The sequence below is a fragment of the Pagrus major genome, chromosome 5 (genome assembly GCF_040436345.1).
Source record: "Pagrus major chromosome 5, Pma_NU_1.0".
Taxonomy (NCBI): Eukaryota; Metazoa; Chordata; class Actinopteri; order Spariformes; family Sparidae; genus Pagrus; species Pagrus major.
Window position 1 is genome coordinate 9,458,899 of NC_133219.1, and position 19,753 is coordinate 9,478,651.

The 19,753-nt window shown below is 41.5% G+C and overlaps 1 protein-coding gene across 1 annotated transcript in view; it reads left to right on the forward strand.

Moving 5' to 3' along the window:
* bmp1a (bone morphogenetic protein 1a) overlaps positions 1–15,587 on the forward strand; it is a 40,646-nt gene extending 25,059 nt beyond the window's left edge. The window contains exons 7-20 of the mRNA XM_073465888.1: positions 147–271; positions 1,812–1,927; positions 2,655–2,757; positions 4,407–4,523; positions 4,920–5,065; positions 6,327–6,522; positions 6,748–6,873; positions 8,487–8,647; positions 8,829–9,009; positions 9,113–9,238; positions 10,377–10,504; positions 11,308–11,521; positions 11,842–12,092; positions 14,110–15,587. Of these exons, the coding sequence (XP_073321989.1) occupies positions 147–271; positions 1,812–1,927; positions 2,655–2,757; positions 4,407–4,523; positions 4,920–5,065; positions 6,327–6,522; positions 6,748–6,873; positions 8,487–8,647; positions 8,829–9,009; positions 9,113–9,238; positions 10,377–10,504; positions 11,308–11,521; positions 11,842–12,092; positions 14,110–14,244 (2,125 nt within the window). The 3' untranslated portion in view covers positions 14,245–15,587. The remainder of the gene's footprint in view (positions 1–146; positions 272–1,811; positions 1,928–2,654; positions 2,758–4,406; positions 4,524–4,919; positions 5,066–6,326; positions 6,523–6,747; positions 6,874–8,486; positions 8,648–8,828; positions 9,010–9,112; positions 9,239–10,376; positions 10,505–11,307; positions 11,522–11,841; positions 12,093–14,109) is intronic.
* The last annotated feature ends 4,166 nt before the right edge of the window (positions 15,588–19,753 follow it).

The window sequence follows — 19,753 nt, forward strand, 5'->3', positions numbered from 1 at the left end:
AATTACACTGATTGATGACAAGTCACTTAATCCTCGAGCAAAGATGTTTTGTGGCTTGTGTGCATGTTGGAATAGTTATTAGGATTGTGCCCATGCCGCGTGGGTTTCATGCAACATTAACATCGGTCTCTCTTGCTAAATTACAGAGGCATCTTCCTGGACACCATCCTGCCACGCTACGATGTGAACGGCGTCCGACCACCCATTGGCCAGAGAACCAGACTGAGCAAAGGGGATATCGCACAGGCACGCAAACTCTACAAATGCTCCAGTAAGACCAAAATGACAGATCCTGTCTGCTATGGGTTTTTCCGGTCTATTTTTGCATGTGTGTGCAACTCAGCCCTGAGAGAGAGGTCTGTAGGTTTTCCTGCCCTCTCTCTGAGTGGAAATAGCCAAGCATCTACTATTGATGTGGCGTGGTTCCTTGGCTACAGCGTCCGAGACTCCCAAGTTGGGAGGAGTGTAAACACTACCCAGGGACAGGAAGTTTGTCATCGCACTTTCCCACATAGACACACAAAGAACAGCTGGTCTCGATGACAAAAATGATTGTTGGGAAAAATGCTCGTGTGCGGACATTTCAGCATGTAAAATGTAAACTCTAAAGGAGAGTTATATAAGCCTGGCACTTTTCCGAACGGCTCAATTTTTGTTTATGCTTCCAGAGAAAAGGCAGAGGATTTAATGCTGTTGTAAACAGAATTTATAGCATTAACAGATGTACATTGAGTACAGCCTTCTGCTGAATAGATTTGATGTCAGACAGTTAATTGCAGGCCAGGCCAGGATAGCTGAGCTGTCAGCCTCACATTAAAGCTGAATGAATAAACATGGTGATGGTGACCAGAGCTGAACGTGGTTTTATTTCTTCATGACGGTCTCTGTCTCGTGAAGAAGAATCAGACGGGGTGATGTGACGCACTTTGTGGGGGATGAGGTAGTGAGTCTCCACATGTTTCTTGGGGAAAAAAATCCTTAAAGAACCATGGATCTCCCATTCACGCAGCATTCCTGAGAGTGTTTGTCATCCCCGGTGTGTGTGCCCGAGAGCTTGTTAATGGTTTAGCAAACCTCTGCCAAGCATTATTACACACAGCTCGTGGCATACGGCTGCTCTTTTTTTATTGCTTAAACACAAACCTCGAGGGAGACTATGAACTCAAACAGTCGAGGGAGATGTTTTTCCTTACCCCTGGTAAAAGCCGCCCAAGGTAAAGATAAAGCAGAGGTAATAATAAAGTCATACACAGTTCTCCGATAAAATCTACTCTCTATCGTTTCCTCTCCGTCTTAATTAAACACATCTTTCCTCTACTTGGCGTGAGCCTCCATCAGTCTGTGTATTGTGTTTGGAATCAGCCCTCGCACACTTGCACACTCACTTTTGCAAGTCAAACTAAGGGTGGCTTTCACTGGCAACACGTACATAATGCATCACGTCCTCCAGAGGGCCGGGTTATTTATAGTGGGCCAGGTTTATTTTCAGAGGATGCTCAGAGAAAGTGTCTCACACACACTCTATCCCTTTGTGTGATCGTCATCTGGAGTAGCTGGGGGATGGGAGGGGTGAGGCGTGGGGTTGTGGGTGAATATTATCAGCAGATGTGCCTTTGAACATAAAAGAGCTGCCCTTTAGTTCACATTCGATGTTATAATTCCAGCATCTGTCTCTGCAGCGAGGTTTCAGGGGATTTACTTCAGAGCTGATAGCTTGAGTTAGTGGCTTAGGTGTTTTCAGGCAGAGACTAATAGGTAGTGCATCACGCTCACAGCTCAGGCCTAACGCATGTGTGTGTTTCTGTGAACAGGATGTGGGGACAGTCTGCAGGACAGCAGCGGCAACTTCTCCTCTCCTGGCTTCCCCAATGGATACTCAGCCTACATGCACTGCATCTGGAGAATATCAGTCACACCAGGGGAAAAGGTATGTGGAAAGTGAACGGTCAACTTCAGGATACATTAAAGGATAAGTTCACCCATAAATGAAAATACAGTCATTGTCTAATCAGGCCCATGCTGATGGAAAGTCAGGCGAAGTTTTAGTCCACAAAACATTTCTTGAGCTTTCCAGCAAAACGGCATTGAAGCATTCTCCTTACCAGCTGAAGTAGCTGGGGACTTAAAAAACAATTTGAAAAATAGATAAAGCTGCTCCATACAGCTTGTCTGTCATCTATAGAAACCCTGAGATCCCATTAAAGATGTGCATTAAGGGTGTAAATAACGTCTGTTCTAATCTATTATGGATCTTGGGGCTTCTGAAGACTTGGATTACACCGTACAAGCTGTATGGAGCCATTTTATGGGGTTTTTTTGCAGTTGTTTTTTCATGCTCATTTTTCAGCTGCAGTGAAGATTTCCACTTTGAAAAGGGTGTAAATAGCAAATTAATTTGGGATCTTGGGGCTTTTGGAGACTTGTATTATGCCAAACGAGCTGTATGGAGCTGTTTTATGTTTGTTTTTTTGTTTGTTTAGTTTTTTAAACAAGTCTACATCTATTTCAGTTGTTTAAGAGGATGCTGCAATGCTGAATTTTGTAACAAATTAAAATTTTTTGGTTAACCTTTTAAGCTTAACTGGCTATTTACTCTGATGTTACTGTGTGTGAACTTTGAACTGTTGGTAATCACGCTCTCTTGTTTTTTTAAGATCATTCTCAACTTCACCTCCATGGATCTGTACAGGAGTCACTTGTGTTGGTACGACCATGTGGAAATCCGAGACGGATACTGGAGGAAGGCACCACTCAAAGGTCAGTTTTGGCAGGAGAATACTGTACTAGGGCTGCCACTAACCATTAATGTCATTATGGATTAATCTGATTATTTATGGGGATTTTTTTGCTATCCTTATTCGAGACTTGTGTTCTTTCAGTATGAAAGCATGACTCATTGATTTCACGTTCAGATTTTGCCCTCACACTCAAGTGGCCCCTGCTTGTGCTTAGATTTGCTTTGCTCACACTCAAACTGTATTGTAACTCTCAGATATATTGTTGCTTGTACAGATTTCCTGCACTCAAGGTTCAGCCCATCTCCTCACACTCAGGCGCTGTTGATACATCCACTCTCAGATTTTTTATGCAATAACCCTGTCAAAATCACCAACCAACAGAATGCGAGGTGTAGTGTTAATTAATTAGAAGGATCCCTGCCTCATTGCTTATGCAGAGAGAGGAGGGGGGAGTGGATGAACCCGATTAAAGCTTCGATATTTAATATCTATGTTCACAAAATGCCAAGAAGGGGAATATTCTTAAACATATTTTCGTCATTAAACATGAAAATAAACCCATACAACTAATTTATGTTTCGCTCTTATTGCAAACTAAGTTGAGCTTAATTGCCAATCACCAGCTCTGGTTTGGTTGAAATAAATCCTTAATTCCCCAAATAAGATGTGAATTTTCCAGCTGCTTTTTCCATGCTGGTGATGACTGACCTTCCTCTCACTCCCGATTTTACACCTTTCCTGGGCCCACCTGTCATGTGTCATCGTGTTGAGTCCTGGTCAGAGTCGTCAAACTCACCTCTGTTCTATCACGATCCAGGAGGCCACTGAGCCCGGTTCCATTGCCCACACCGTAATCACCACACCTCCTGGCTTCTGGTCTGGACAGATGCCAGTCAGCTAATTGGGCCACTAGCTGCATGGCTAACTGAGCTAACTAGCTAATGGCAGCTTGGTGGCTACAGCCAAAGATAGCTACAGCAAAGAGTATAGTACATAGCAGTTAGCGGCTAATCTGCTTATATGCTGCCCCATATTAGTTTTTTTCTGTGACAGATGACCAATTCTTACATATTGCACTTAGAGAAAAGACACCTCCTGTAAAGGAAAAGATAAACAAAAAGCCACATTATTATTTTCTTGATTAATTCACAACAATAATATGAAATCTCCAAATGTCATGTTTTGTCCAACCAATAGTCCAAAACTCAAATATAGTCAATTTACAATCATAAGAGAAAAGAAAAACAGAAGGATATTAGTGAATTTGTTTCTGGCCTAATCAAAGATTTGACTTTTGTTTAAATATGGAAAATATTATTTACAGAAAGTGTAGGGTAAAGGCAGAGTTTTGATGTCTGACAAGGCACAAAGTGAAAGACTCAGCTAGTCGTACCTGGGACCACCAGTATATGAATTTACCAAACATAAAAATGCTAAAATAAAGAGAAGTAGCCGCTTCTTCTTCGCCACTGTTGCCCAGTGCCTGCTCATGTGGGAATATTGTGATTTGGTGCTATATAGGAAAAATTGACCTGACTGTTTCCTCTCTTCCCCTCACAGTATTTTCTCTGGAGTAAAAGAGCTATGTAGAGCCATTTCAAAGCTTGCAGGTGTCTTAATGATCAAATCTTGGTTTCGTGTGTGTGTGTGTCTTCACCTGTGACCCAGGTCGTTTCTGCGGTGATAAGCTGCCCGAGCCAATCATCTCCACCGACAGCCGCCTGTGGATTGAGTTCCGCAGCAGCAGTAACTGGGTGGGAAAAGGATTCTCCGCTGTTTATGAGGGTAAGCACCCATTCAGTGACCTCCCTGAACTCCATTCCAGCACGTCGTTCAGCTGACTGAACGCATGGCCAGTCACACAACCAACAATGTGCCTAGAAGCTGCAGTAATATCCACAGTTTTTTGGCTCCCCCACTGCTGATGTGTCAGGCACTTTACGCTGCATTAATCAGATTTTGGCCAGCCTTCACATTTAGCTCCATTGTTTCCAGACCGTGCGAAGGGATGATGTGTGTATGTGTATGTGGGAGCCGGTGGTGGAGGCATTTCAGAGCTAATCCACATTGCGTAAATCAGAACAGTGAGCACACGTTTTTTTTCTCTGAGAGGCATGTGCTGATGATATTGCTATCAAGGGAGCTCAGTATTGTTTTTATTGTTTTTACTGTCACATGCAGCCATCTGTGGTGGGGAGGTGAAGAAGGACAACGGCCAGATCCAGTCCCCCAACTACCCTGATGACTACAGGCCCAACAAAGCGTGTGTGTGGAAGATTACTGTCGCTCAGGGTTACCATGTAGGCCTTACGTTCCAGTCTTTTGAGGTGAGACACCAGTCGTTTGTTATTTAACCCAACAGAAATAATCCACCAGTGCATACTTTGGTATTTTTAATTATTCCGATGTAGCTTGTGGGAGTATCTTCAAAATGCTTCATATACCTGAAATCTGTACAACCCAGGCTAAAAGCTTATGTAAGTCAATAAACAAAGCATTAATATTTCACCAGATTTTACTAAATAAAAATATATAAGTTACTGATCCAAAAATATTTTTAAATGTAGAAACATGAACAAAATATTTCTCAACACGCCACAACTTATTTGAAAAATGTAATTATTTTACTTTTTGAGATATGCTAAGACGTTTTGATAATTTCATCTATAATAGAAATACAGTGACCACATTGGTATTTTGGCTCATTGTGATGTTATTTCTAGGAGAATCTTCAAATGCTACATGTGCTCACAACGACAAAATACACTTTTATCAAAACTCATATTTATCAACCTGCCTCTCTGCTCCCCCCCACTTACTGACGCCACCGCGTGTTTTCACCATGTTTGGCAATGTGTGACGTGTGACATCATGTCATCATCACGCACGTACAACGTGAATATGCTGAAGACGAAATTCTAAGCTTCCTGCTGCAAAAAGAATGAATGCTGTAGCTAAAGCGATTTTTTATATAAGACTAATTTAAAGAGGATCCTGTCAAAGACAATCTCCAGCAGCCAGCAGGGGCCCGCCCACCATGGAGGTCGGTTTTCGTAAGGTCGAGGGTTTCTACGGGTCCTTTAAAAAGTCTAAATAAACTCTCATCTCAGATTACGTTACGTTGTCTCAAAATGTCTTCAATACAATTTTGAAAGGTCTTACAAATTGATTGTGGATTGTAAAGTAAACATTACTTTAATAAAGTTGCATTAACTTCAGTCTCGCTTTTAAATGTGTTTTTTGGATCACGCTGTAACAAAACTATTAAAGAAAACCACATAGACCCAATAATCATTAATTTATCAAAGCAGCTACTATGTCCCGGTGTGGCATGTGTGCTGACGTGGCGTCCCCTCGCAGTAATAAGTTAAAATTGTATCCGTCAGCGTTACTTTCATCTAACAGTGAGAGTTCAACACAGAAGTTCCCCAGAGCCCCTTTAAAAAAGTCTTAAAAGATCTTAAATTTAACTTGTTGAAACCTGCAGAAACTCTGTATTTATTAAATCAAATTATGTTAATTTTTTTGTGGATTTAATAACCGATTTTGGGATTTCGCTGATGTCTGACTCTGACCTCAAACCCTCAGATTGAGAGACATGACAGTTGTGCCTATGACTACCTGGAGGTACGTGATGGAAACTCTGAAAACAGTCCCCTGCTGGGCCGCTTCTGTGGCTACGACAAGCCAGATGACATCAAAACCAGCTCCAACCAGCTGTGGATGAAATTTGTTTCAGATGGCTCTGTCAACAAGGCCGGCTTTGCTGCCAACTTCTTCAAAGGTTAGAGGTTGGGGGTTGTAAACTCATAACTGACGTTTTCCAGGAATTGATCTGTCTGCCGTTTTCATACAAATATTACAGCTGTCTACGATTTCTTCACTTGCACCGTTGAGTTCTGTGCTACCATCTTTGCCCGGCACTGCTGTTGTTTTGGAGGGTTTCTCTTGTAAGCCACAGAGCCAGGGGGCCAGCGAAAAGGGTCCTAACATATCTTTGTGTTTTCAGAGATGGATGAGTGCTCCAAGCCGGACAACGGTCGCTGTGAGCAACGCTGTGTCAACACACTAGGCAGCTACAAGTGTGCCTGTGATCCAGGCTATGAGCTGGCTGCGGACAAGCGCAGCTGCGAGGGTAAGTACAGGGAGAGAAGTCACCAGGCCCGCTCAACATGTAATTTACATGCTAAAGCACTTTATACAGTTAGCCACCCAAATACAATAAGTACAGTCATCCCTAACAGCCTGAAGAGATGCCAAGAGTGATACTTGTGCTGGCCCAGCACTACCTATTTAAGATTTGAGTCACAGCAATGCAAGCATTATTTTGATCTCAAATTACATGTTGTTGTTTAGGACCTAAATATTGGTATGTACAGCTTGTACAATACCTGGTTGACCACCTAAAGTAACGGCTCACCCCAAAATCCAAAATACATATACAAATACATTTCTTCTTACCTGTAGAGCCATTTCTCCATCTACACTGTTCTAGCCTGAGTTGACCAGTTTTGGAAATATCAGCCATAGAGACGTCTGCCTTCCCTCCAGTATAATAGAACTAGATGGTGCTCGGCTTGTGGTGCTCAAAGCGCTGAAGAAAATACAATTAAAAAAACCCAACAGCAATGTCTCTTTCCAGAAATCATGACCCAGTTCCTCAAGATAATCCACAGACCTTGTCGTGAGCAGGATTATTTGGGCAGCTATTTTAGATTTAGTCTTGGTCTTTAGACCAAAATGCTTATTAGTTTCAGTGACATTTTAGTAGTTTTAATCCTTCATAGTTTTAGTCTCAGTCTTTCTTTATAGCAGTGTGCATATAAACACTGTGTTTATCACACCAAAACAATCTAGATGGTTAAATAACACTACAGGTAAAAGATAACTCATGTATTCTGAAATTTTGGGGTGAACCGTTTCTTTTACTACTGTCTACCCCATAGAAATTCCACTGTTACTGCACTTTTTGGCCTTTTAAAAAAATATAGAGATGTTAAAATTAAAGACAAGCAAATGAAATTGAAACACCACAATCTGAAATGAGAGGTTAACTCCAGTTCTTTCATAATGATACAATAATACAGTGCACACAGTGCAACAAATACAATGATATGTGCTCTCACATAAACAATCCCACAGATACACGAACAGTTCAACAGAGAGTAGAGAACATTCTCACACCAACATTGCAATCAGCTCTATTTTTAAACTAGATTATACTGTCATTTAAGTGACAATATTGCACTTAGGAAACAGAAAGAAAGAATGTAGTAGTTTACAATTATACATTTACATACCAGAAAAAACGTGTGCCATATATCCCTGTTGTATGTACAAATAGCTCAGTATTGTAGCTTTTGCCTTTCCAACATTTCAACAATGTCCACATGTAATAACTTGACAATCCATGTATCAACACAACATCTATTGTTGTTGGTAAGGATGAACACAACACATAATTTCAGCTAAAAATAAGCAGGTGATGGAATGGGTAACACCAGTTGTTGTGAGATGTTGTGTATTGCATAACTGATACAAAGCTCAGAGAGTCCCCACAGGCAGTAATCAGGTTCATGCAGGACATGGAGAGGATATTTCAGAGGGCTTTCATTTAACTGTAGGGTTCTCAACGTAACACTTGGAGCGTGTCCTGTTGAAACATTTGGTGATGTAATTTATTCCCTGCATCTGTATCGGGCTTAACTGTTTGTCCTTGTCTCTCTACATGTTGTGTCTTCTGTCCAGCTGCCTGTGGAGGTTTCATTACCAAGCTGAACGGGTCGATCACCAGCCCCGGCTGGCCCAGAGAGTACCCACCAAACAAGAACTGCATCTGGCAGCTGGTTGCCCCCACACAGTACCGCATCACTCTGCTCTTTGACGTCTTCGAGACTGAGGGCAATGACGTGAGCACTGGGGTTATTTTGAATCGGCACGGGGTGGGTTTGTTCTGTTTTCTCTCTCTGTCATTGCACCACACCTACCCACCTTCATAGCTAATAAATCCTTCTACTCTCTTTCTTGTGTTTCATAACTAAAGCAAATAAAATATCCCAGCGTCCTCACATGATCTGTTCTTCTGCTCAGGTTTGTAAGTACGACTACGTGGAGGTGCGCAGCGGGCTGTCAGCTGATTCAAGGCTACACGGGAAGTTCTGTGGAGCAGAGAAACCAGAAGCTATCACCTCCCAGTACAACAACATGCGCATTGAATTCAAGTCCGACAACACGGTGTCAAAAAAGGGCTTTAAAGCGCAGTTCTTCTCAGGTGAGTCCTCTGGCAGTCTTTCATTCAGTCACTTGGAGCTGCTAAATGTCAGCCTTTTAAAAGGGAACACTCACCAAGATTGTATCCTCTTGTGCACCCTCAGACAAAGATGAGTGCTCTAAAGAGAATGGTGGCTGTCAGCATGAGTGCGTTAACACCTTCGGGAGCTACAGCTGTCAGTGCAGGAGTGGCTTTGTTCTGCACGAGAACAAACACGACTGTAAAGAAGGTATTTCATCTAAAATTTGTCTCTTTGATAGGTGAACATTTATTCTTGTTTCTGACTCATCAGGGCACCCATGAGGGTCGATGAGCACAAGCTTACATGTGTCAGAAAATGTTTGAGTTAGGGATGCACGACATTGGATTTCGATATCCAGTATGCTCATCTTTTCCAACTCATTTTGGCCGATTGCTGCTCAACCGTCAACCACAGTTTTTTCTACACATTTGATGGGAAGATGGATTTTCCTGTCGTGGAATTTAGAGCCCGACCGGGATTTTGGGGCAAATGCCTGTAGTAATATTGGAAAGTAAAAATATTTTACGATAAAGATATATTGGCTGATATTCTTATAAACACAGAATTAGGGGTTACGTGATATCGCAATATCACAATAACCATGATATAAAAAATGAAATACCAATATTGTGTTAATAACACACATATGATAATACCATCTGAATAATCCAGTGAAGATGTTCGGCCTTGTGCATCTTTTGTTTATGAGTTCATCTGGTTGTCTTTTCAGTAGTCATTAAGTGCAAATTTATGGTTACAGACTCACTCTCCAACTCCGTACACTCGTATTTTGAGGGTAATTTATTTTCCAAAAAGAGACAGAACACACAGTAAACAAAGTTTCTATAGATATCAAGATAGTATCGTTATTGTGAATTTGTTTGGTCACTATAATCGTGTAGGAAAGAGTCCTGAACAGAATATTTACATAAACACAATCAACAAAAAAACAAAAACTGTCTGAATAAGACGCAATGAGGTAGGAACAAGAAACCTTTTTGTCCAAAATGGTATGAAATCACCCCAAGCATCATTTCTGCATTATATTCTGTAAAAAGAATTGGCTAAATTTGGCCATCCTATGTATCAGTCTGGCTCTAGTGGAATTCACATTATTACTGTTATCGTGATGGCCCTCTTGCAGATGCAGACATACAGTCCATGTATGCATAATTAAACATCAGTCATATCAGCAGAAATGTTCATTCTAGGCCGATGCCAATATTTAATTTCAAAGCCTTTATCGGCACATTGTGGATATTATCGTGCATCCCTAGTTTGAGTGCGGTCTAAGTGTTGGACTCAATATCAGCGTGATGCAGAGGTCTGTGTTGTCTTTTAACAGCTGGCTGTGATCACACCGTAAACAGCGTGAGCGGCACCATCACCAGCCCCAACTGGCCGGATAAATACCCCAGCAAGAAGGCATGCACCTGGGCACTCACCACCACTCCTGGCCACCGCATCAAAATCGTACGTGTCACTTCCTCCTGCTCGCTGTATAATGTCACTTGTCAGTCATGTAGTTATTTGTGTGTGGCTTGTTGTGTAATTGAATTGCTAAATCCACTGGGGACATCTGTGTTTACTGTGCTGATGTCAGAAGCTGTTATGCCAGTCCTAACGATGATGTGTGGCTCCCCCTTCTGTTATTATCAGCATTTCTGTCTGCTGTGTCACTGACATGCAGTGGATTGTTTTACAATATAACAATGGCTGAAAGGAAATCAGTACGATTTATAGGGTTAGATCAAAGTCTTGTAAGTTTGGTGAATGCTTAATTTTAGATTTTCAACATAATCTGGTGTTTAATCTTCACAATCAGTCATGGCAACCAAAAATCGTTTAATATTTGAAATGAAACAATCCTACCGTCACATTTGTTTGTTGTCTCCGGGCGTTTCAATCAGCAAGCATTACATAATCAGGATCAAAACTACATATACTTTGATTCCTTTGGGTATAAAGGAATTCTGTAAATGTTATTTCTAGCAATTACATCTATGACAATTTAGATGATTAATGATAAAGGCTTCTACAGCCTGGAAGTTTTTGGTTTACGTGCCTTGAAAAGGCTCGAACTTTACTCTGAAAAAGCTGTATGAACCCTGGATTTATAATGTCAAAGCAAGTCTCTGTTTCTAAATAACAACGCACAAAATTAGAGAAGTTTTCTGGAAATAACCCACAGCTGTCAAGATAATATCACTTGATTAACAAAGAAAGATTTCTATTTATAACACACTTCTATAAACACACTCATTGTTTTGCTGCAGGCCTTCAACGAGATCGACATGGAGGCCCACCTGGAGTGTGCTTACGACCACATTGAGATTTACGACGGGCGAGATGGAAAAGCTGCCAGTCTTGGTCGCTTCTGTGGCACCAAGAAGCCCCCACCCATCACATCTAGTGGCAACAAGCTGTTTGTTCGCTTCTTCTCTGACAACTCTGTGCAGAAGAAAGGCTTCGAGGCGTCCCATACTGCAGGTATATGACAGAACTGCTGAAGAAAAAACGGAATAGTAGCTGAAATCCAGTAAAATCTCCAAACCTTCACGTTTTGGGGGCATCAAGTTGATTTCAGGTCAATTACTCACATGTTATACATAAAAGATTTAGTTTTGGTTACATTTCACCGCCCTGTCTGAGAATGATTATGACTCACATGTAACAACAGAGTGGGTTTAAGACTCCTTTATATCTGGATGACTGTAAAACCACAAAGGAGCCAGAGACCACAGCAGCTGCAGTTGTAGCTTATCAACACGGGCCTCCACCTACAAAATGTCCAACTTTTCTGTTTGCAGAGTGTGGAGGTCGCCTGAGGGCTGAAGTCAAAACCAAGGACCTGTTCTCACACGCTCAGTTTGGGGACAACAACTACCCCGGAGCGTCTGACTGTCAGTGGGTGATCTCGGCAGAGAAAGGCTACGGCGTGGAGCTCATCTTCCAGACCTTTGAGATTGAGGAGGAGGCGGACTGTGGCTACGACTACATGGAGCTCTTCGATGGAGCTGACACCAAGTCTCCACGGCTGGGACGTTACTGTGGCTCAGGGGTAAGAACATTTTTCTAACAGCCTCTACACTCTCTTCTTTGACTGGTTGTACAGTATAACAGCAGGACTGTTCAGACAATTGTTCTGGAATTAGCACTGCTGTTGAGTAACCTTTGCCAGCAGTTTGTAAAAGGGTGACTTTGTGAACTACCCCCAGGCGTTGATTCCATATTCCGGCTTTAATGGCTTTGTTGAAGTTGACATGTTCCTCTGGGTTTGGGAGGGTTGCTGTGGAGGCGTTTGTAGGTCGACACAAGTCGTCACTCCCTGGGTGCCGATAGCCTATCAGAGTCTCTGGCATTGGGTTGTAACCGCAAATTAATCGGCCAATGCTGAGGCTGCAGCCGGAGTCTGGAACAATGAGGCCAGCAGGGAATGGAAACACAAGTTTCCTCAGGTCAGAGAACAGCTTGATCTCATTTACACACTTCAATAATAAGCTCTGGCCTTTTACTCACGCCTGTTCCTATGAATCGTTTTGCTGGAGGGGACATAACACCCCCAGAACCCCTGGGGAGCGGCTCCTCAATCAAGTTTCCTTTTATAAAACAGGTTGAAAAAACTGACACAATTCAGTCCAAAGTAGGGTAAAAACTCATTATAGTGCAGGAAGGCTTACTTTTAGCCCAAGGGCTTTTCTCAGTTAAATGGTAGACTGTGTATTGCAGGCTGTACAATAAAAAATGCAGTCCACTCAAATCCCTTACCCAATAAATACAAGACTTATGGGCTATTGCAGTTATTTTCATGCTATGAATGGCAGCTTTAATCAACAGTCTGCTGTTTTACAGTTGGTTGCACAAGCTTTGGCTGCTCCGACATTGCAGTGCTTCTCTTTGTCGCAGCCACAGTGCAGCTGCCTCAACCAACTAATTAATTTTCAGTTTGATGTTCTTAATTAATTTTCACATCATAGAAATATTCCGACAAATAGCCAGGTCTAGTGGTGCATAGTTTCTGTGCTCACATAATGCAGTCAGAGGTGGTACAGACGCTTGTGTAAAAAAGGCTGGTAAAAGTGCAGGTATTGAAATGTACTCAAAGTATGAAAGTAAAAAGTATCCCTCTATGTAATTCAAAGACTATTAAACTTAAAGGTAGAATTAGTAGGTTTTGTCTGAGCTGTTCGTAAATGCACCAGAAAGATAGTTGATTGTTGAGTTTCGTTCCCAGGACGTCAAATACCGACATTTTGGGTTGGTAAAACGTCCCAAGCAGAAAGAAACTGAGAAAATAAGAAAACCCAGTCAGAGGGCTGCAGGGTTTCTGCATATACGAGACACTAATAGTCCTTTTCTTCCCATTCCAGTCTCCCTCTCTGTGATTTTCCGTCCTACGTCTGCCGACTGAGAGGTTGGAATCAGTCTTGTGATGTGGGGGAAGGCGGCGTGCAATGACGCAAAATAAAAATAATCAATAATTCCCCTCAAATGCATTAAAACTCAAGTAACAAGCCTGTTTTGAAATTGTAAGGAGTAGAAAGTACACATATTTGTGTTCAATTGTAGGGAGTAAAAGTAAAAAGTTGTCCAAGAAAGAAAAATTCTCAAGTAGAATACAGATACCTAAAAAATCTACTTGCGTACAGTAAAAGTATTTGTACTTTGTTACTTCCCACCTCTGAATGCAGTTAATTCAGAGTTTGGCTGACTTTTTACTCAGGACAGTACAAATATATGAAGTGCTGTGCAGTATATGGTTTTGTTCAGGGAAGAAATGAGCTCCATGGAGCGGTGCACCTGGAACTAATCATCAGAGTATATTTTATCCTCACTTCAATAGCAGCCAAAGCCTTAATCAGAACGAAGCAGGAGAGGGCCAGTCCTAGTCCCGGACCCTTACGTGGCCCCTGGCTGCTACAGAACGAGCAGTTCTCTGCAGTCAGAAGCCATTCGTCATGGTCACTGATTTGACTTCAGTTTCAGCATGTGAGAAGTCTTTAGTTTTAATTGAAGTGCAGTCAAAGAAGCAGAAAGCAGCAGCACAAATGAATCTGTTGTTTTGTCCCTCCTGACAGCCTCCAGAGGAGATCTACTCGGCCGGTGACTCCATTGTGATCAAGTTCCGCTCTGACGATACAATCAACAAGAAAGGATTTCACGTCCGCTACACCAGCACCAAGTTCCAGGACACACTGCACTCACGCAAGTGACCAGCGGGGGCCGGAAGGGGCCGCGCGGGGCAAAGGGGCAAACGGAGGGGCCCCCTGGGGAGGCGCCAGCCTGACGCTCGGAAACCTTCGGCCACCAAGATGAATCAGACACGACAGAACAGCCGCAAGACCACCAACCGCACCTCAGCTCCTAGGGGCTCTAGCTCCCCCCACAGACTGTGAGGAGTAAAGCCATTCTGCAGTACACCTTGTTTTTACCTTTTTATGGTTAGGATTGGGGTGGGGAGGATGAACGTCCACTTTAGGCGGACAGTAGGGGAAAATTTAATGACCCAGTCCCCTCCAGATATTTTTTTGTTTCTTTCTTTTGTTTTTTAAAGCATGCCTCCTAATTTGAGGCACAAAGGAAAACAGTGGATTCTCAGGACCTGTAGGAAGGCAGGCATCAGCCGGATAGATCCCTGCTTTTGTCGGGCCAGCCCACCACATCCAGGGAGAGGAGAGGAAGAGGAGGAGGAGTATGGGAAGGTCTCCTGCACTCCTCAATAATTGCTCTCCTCTCCTCACACTCTCATCCCTTTGGTTCAAGGATTCCTATCTGTAAGAGGATTAGAAGGACTTGACTTGAGATTTTTGATACAGTATGTCAGTCAATTGCATGTAATTACAAGGAAAGAAGGAAAACTGTACAGTGACAACACCAGCATTTGTAATTGGCATTGTCCTGGCAACCAGTGGCAAGATTCTCGTTGTTACCATTAACAAAGAAATTAAGGAAGCAGTTATCTTATTAAAGGACTAATAAATGAATTGTGGTCCATGTCTTCTGGTTGGTAATTGCTTGCCTGATGACTGGCTATTACTGTACCTCCATGTATAAAGTAATGTGTATGATATTTCAAAGGGAACATGTGCTTTTCTCAACTCGAACCAGTTAGCACTTTACAGTGAATTGTTCCAAAATCATGAGCTTATGAGTTTTTGTGAAATGCAATGCCAGTTCACTTATTTTTAAATGCATTTTATCTCTCTTATTCTTCATTGTTTTTTTTTTTGTTCGTTTTTTTTAATTGCTCCAATTACTTCCTCGGGCATACTTGAACATTGTGTGTGCCCTGTAACATGGGGTAATAAAGATATGACTTATGTTTCAGTGTTGATTTACAGTTCTGATGTAAAATAATTTCTCTGCAGAGAAAAAAAAATGCCTTTTCTTGGTACAATGAAGTATTTCTCAAGAACCAAATGAGCCTGGGTATTTATTGTTATAGTAATTACATATATAATGTAAAGGTGGAAAGGTACTGTTGAAAATTAGCCCTATAATTGCCTTCTAATGTGTAGCCATTGGTCTATGTTGAATATAAGATGTTGCTCACTCATTCCTTTTCTCCATTTATTTCTCGCTCAACACTTTGAGAATAATGTTGTGTGACATTGCAGCAGTCTGACACACCTGTTTGATGTCTGACCTTTTGTTCACAATATTACCTGATAAGAACTGTGAACCTGTTTTGTGCCATTTCAGCTTAACTGCGTCCTGCATTGCACAGACTGAGCTGCTGGTTGAGTGCAATCCAGGACCTGTGAGTAGGAGGAGAAATACAGAACGGAGGACTTAAATGTCACAGTGCTTTGTGTTTGAAAAGAGTTTCAGAAGTTCTTCTTCTGACATGAAGCAGACACAAAAAAAAAACACAAAGCAACATATAAATATCCTTTTTTCATCTCATCTCTAATTCACTATTTATAGATGGAGCTTGTCATTTGAGACTGAATTTCCTTTTCCACCTTGCTAAATATTCATCCCTCTACATGTTACCTCCCCCAGTAATTATTCCATTTCTATTCTGTTGTGCTTTTGTATGAAAACACGAGGAGCAGAGCAGCACAGAAAACTGCCAGAGTGGCACGACTGAAATTGGCCCTCGTTCAACTCAACCCGATGAAAAGTGCTGCAAAATACGTGCAGATGAAACAAGACTGCAGTCTAAGTGAGACTCCGTTTAAATGGATCAAAACATATTTCACATTCATTAAGAAATGATAAAAGGGTTACCTTACCATTACCATCATACTTTTTAACATAAACATATGTTTTCTTTTCATGATGGTATTTCACATATTTGTGATGGGTATCATTTCGATTTTTCAGCATATTTTGTTGTCCTTGAGAGTAAAAACAGTTAAAAAAGGGAACCCATACTTGTATTTGGACCAAAATGAAAGAGGGTTACAACAAAAAAACCTTAAAAGATAAGTCCACCCAAAAATGAAAATTCTCTTTCTCTTTCTAATCATCTAACCATCTGCATGCTGATCGAAATTCAGGTGAAGTTTCACAGAACATTTCTGAAGCTCAACGGTAAAACAGTGTTGCAGCATTCTCCTAAACAACTGAGGTAGATGGAGAAAAAATCTTAAAATGGTTCGATGCAGCTCATCAGCTTGTGTAATCTAAGTCTCTGGAATCCTTGAGACCACAAATTGATTTGAAAAGATGTTATTTACACCCTTGGTGAAGATTTTATTCCTAAAAGGGGGTGTAAATAACATCTTTTCAAATCAATGTGGGATCTCAGGACTTCCAGAGACTTGGATTACACTTGACTTGACTTGCTGTATGCAGCCACCTCAGGGATTGAGGAGTTTTTTAACGTTTCAAAAGAAGTCCCTAGCTACTTCAGTTGTTTTGGAGAATGCTGCAACACTGTTTTACTGTGAAGCTCCAAAAATGTTTTGTGGACTACAAAACTTTCCATCGACATGAGGGTGAATAGATGATGACTGAATTTTCATTTTTGGGTGGACTTATCCTTTAAGGTAGAAACTATTGAAAAGAACTGAGTGGTCCACAAAGCACAGACTGTAATTCAGTTCATTTCTAGATCAAGAAACATAACATCTTACCCTTTAATATTTCTTTTGACACCAGCTGCACGTACTTGTCATTTGCAAATAAATGAGATCTCCATGCAAGAAGTGCTCCTTGAATAAAACAAATCATCTTCAGTTTCAAGCAAATGTAAATGGACCTGACAGCAGAGATGTACTGATAATTTGCAACACTTTCCTTTTTCTACTGCAACACAATAAAATGGTGCTCAGTCAAATAAAACGGGACTCTCTGGGATAAAAGTCTGCCAAGGTTTTTCTGCTTCTCCTCACAATATTTGTTTACATCCTCCTACTTCTGTTTCCATCACGATGAGCAGGAATGCTGAACAACTTCCTTTTGTTTAATAACCGGCATGAAACTTTAATGCGCTGCAATTCAATGAAAAATCTGAGCCGTTTCACATGAATAATTAACAACAGGAGATGTGACGCTCTCTACTGTAGCTCTCTCAGTAAACCGACTGCAAGCAAACAGTGACAGGCCTTCATCCTGCTCTGTTACATAACAATGCAGAAGAAACCCGTGCTGAGCTTTCACAAAAGAGACGACCCAAGGCTTTCTGCACCTGTTTTATTTGACATTCACAAATAACACACACACACAAAACAGAAATATACTGCTCTTGTTGAGTCAGTCCCCCTCCCTGACAGTTATTGTGTTATGTGGTTTGACAAATGACCCTCACCTTGACTGCGGGCCAGACCGGAGCCGGCGTCGATGGGTGCATGAGTGGTGCTCTAAACTGTGTGAGAGCAGAGGGGAGAGCAGAGTTTGTTACAGTGAGTGATTGCAAGAGCAGTGGAGGGCGTGCTGAGGGTACACCTGAGGACCCGAACAGGAGGTCTCCTTCAACTGGTGCCGATGACAAAAATAGAGACTTTGTAGGAGTTTAAGATCAAAAATATAAACACGCTGAGGGTCATAAAAGTGGATGATTGCAGGGGAGGAATCTTAAGTGCATTTACTCAAGTACTGCACTTTATTACAGATTTGAGGTACTTGTGCTTTACTTGAGTATTTCAATTTAACGCAACTTTAAAGGATAAGTTCACCCAAAAATTAAAATTCAGTCATCACCTACTCTAAAATAAGGTTAAGATTCATAGTCTGCAAAACATTTCTGGATCATCACAGCGTTGCAGGATTCTCCTAAACAACTGATGTAGATGGGAACATAAAAAAACACAAAATGGCTCCACACAGTTTGTCCAGCATAATCCAAGTCTCCAAGAGCCAGGAGTACCCAAATTGATTTGAAAAGATGTTATTTACACCCACTTCAGATGGGGTGCACGCTACAGCTTTTAGCTTGGCCCTCAGGAGCCCCTGCCCTGCATGTTTTAGATGTTTCTCTGCCCCAACACACCTGATTCAAATGAACAGCTCATCATCAAACTCTGCTGAAGCCTGCTAATGACCATTCATTTGAATCAGGTGTGTTAGGGCAGCGGGCAGTGTTGCCAAGTCCGCTTGTTATAAGCAACCTTGGGCTTGTTTTTCTGTAAAGTCGCTTGCAAATATCGTCAGTCGCGGGTTTTTGGGCTATTGTTTTCTAAAGTGTCAATTTACTGTTGCCTATGCAAACAAAAATAAATGTGTATATATATATACTGTTATCAAGTGGCCTCTCTCTTACACAATGTGGTAGGTTAGGTCACCTGTTGGGCTTTATTTTATTTATTTGAGGAGCCAAGTCGCTTTTTTTGGGCTTGTTTCCATAGAGCTGGTTGCTTGTTTTCTCTCGCGAGATCTGGCAACACTGGCAGCGGGCCGTGAACAACACTGACATACAGGGAAGATTTAGGTTGTAAATAACTTCTTTTCAAATCAGTTTGGGATCTCTGGGCTTTCGGACACTTGGATTACACCAGCTGAGCTGTATGGAGCCATGAGTTTTAAAACAAGTCCCCATCTAATTAAGTTGTTTAGGAGAATGCTGCCAAGCTCCAGAAATGTTTGGTGGACTAAAAAAATTCACCAGACTTTCTATCTGCATGGGGGTGAGTAGATCTTGTAGAGGACTTTAAATTTTTTGATGAACTTATTCTTCACACTCCTACCCCTCTCCATCTCAGATGCAAATATTGTGCAAACATTGTATTTTTACTCCACTACATTTGTCTGACAGCTTTAGTTACTAGTTCCTTCTAGATCACCATTTTTTCTTACCGTTCCTGTCCAGTGACTTTGGATGTTTATGATAATCTGAAGGATTCAGTGTTTCTTTATGAGCTGAGAAAATACAATACTTTTGGATTCACGACCACAACAGACCAGTCGTAGTGTGGACTGGTAGCTTACCTGGGTACTGCCAGGGCACAGAACACCTAAGTTGTTGTTGTTTGGATCTTATAGAATATAATGCATTGCTGTAGATTAAAATGGCTAACGGTATATTAAACATCTACAGCAGGAAAATGCAACATATACATTCAAACTGCAGCTGTAATATTGATCCAAAAACAGTAAAAACAATTAGTACTTTTGATTTACTGATAATACTTTCATAGTTTTTCTGTAAGTTTTGGATGCAGAACTTTTACTTGTAGTGGAGTATTTCCTCAGTGTGGTATTAGTACTTTTACTTAAGGATCTTAATTCTTCTTCCACCTCTGATATCTTGTGGTAGGTATTGCACAACTCTTCAGA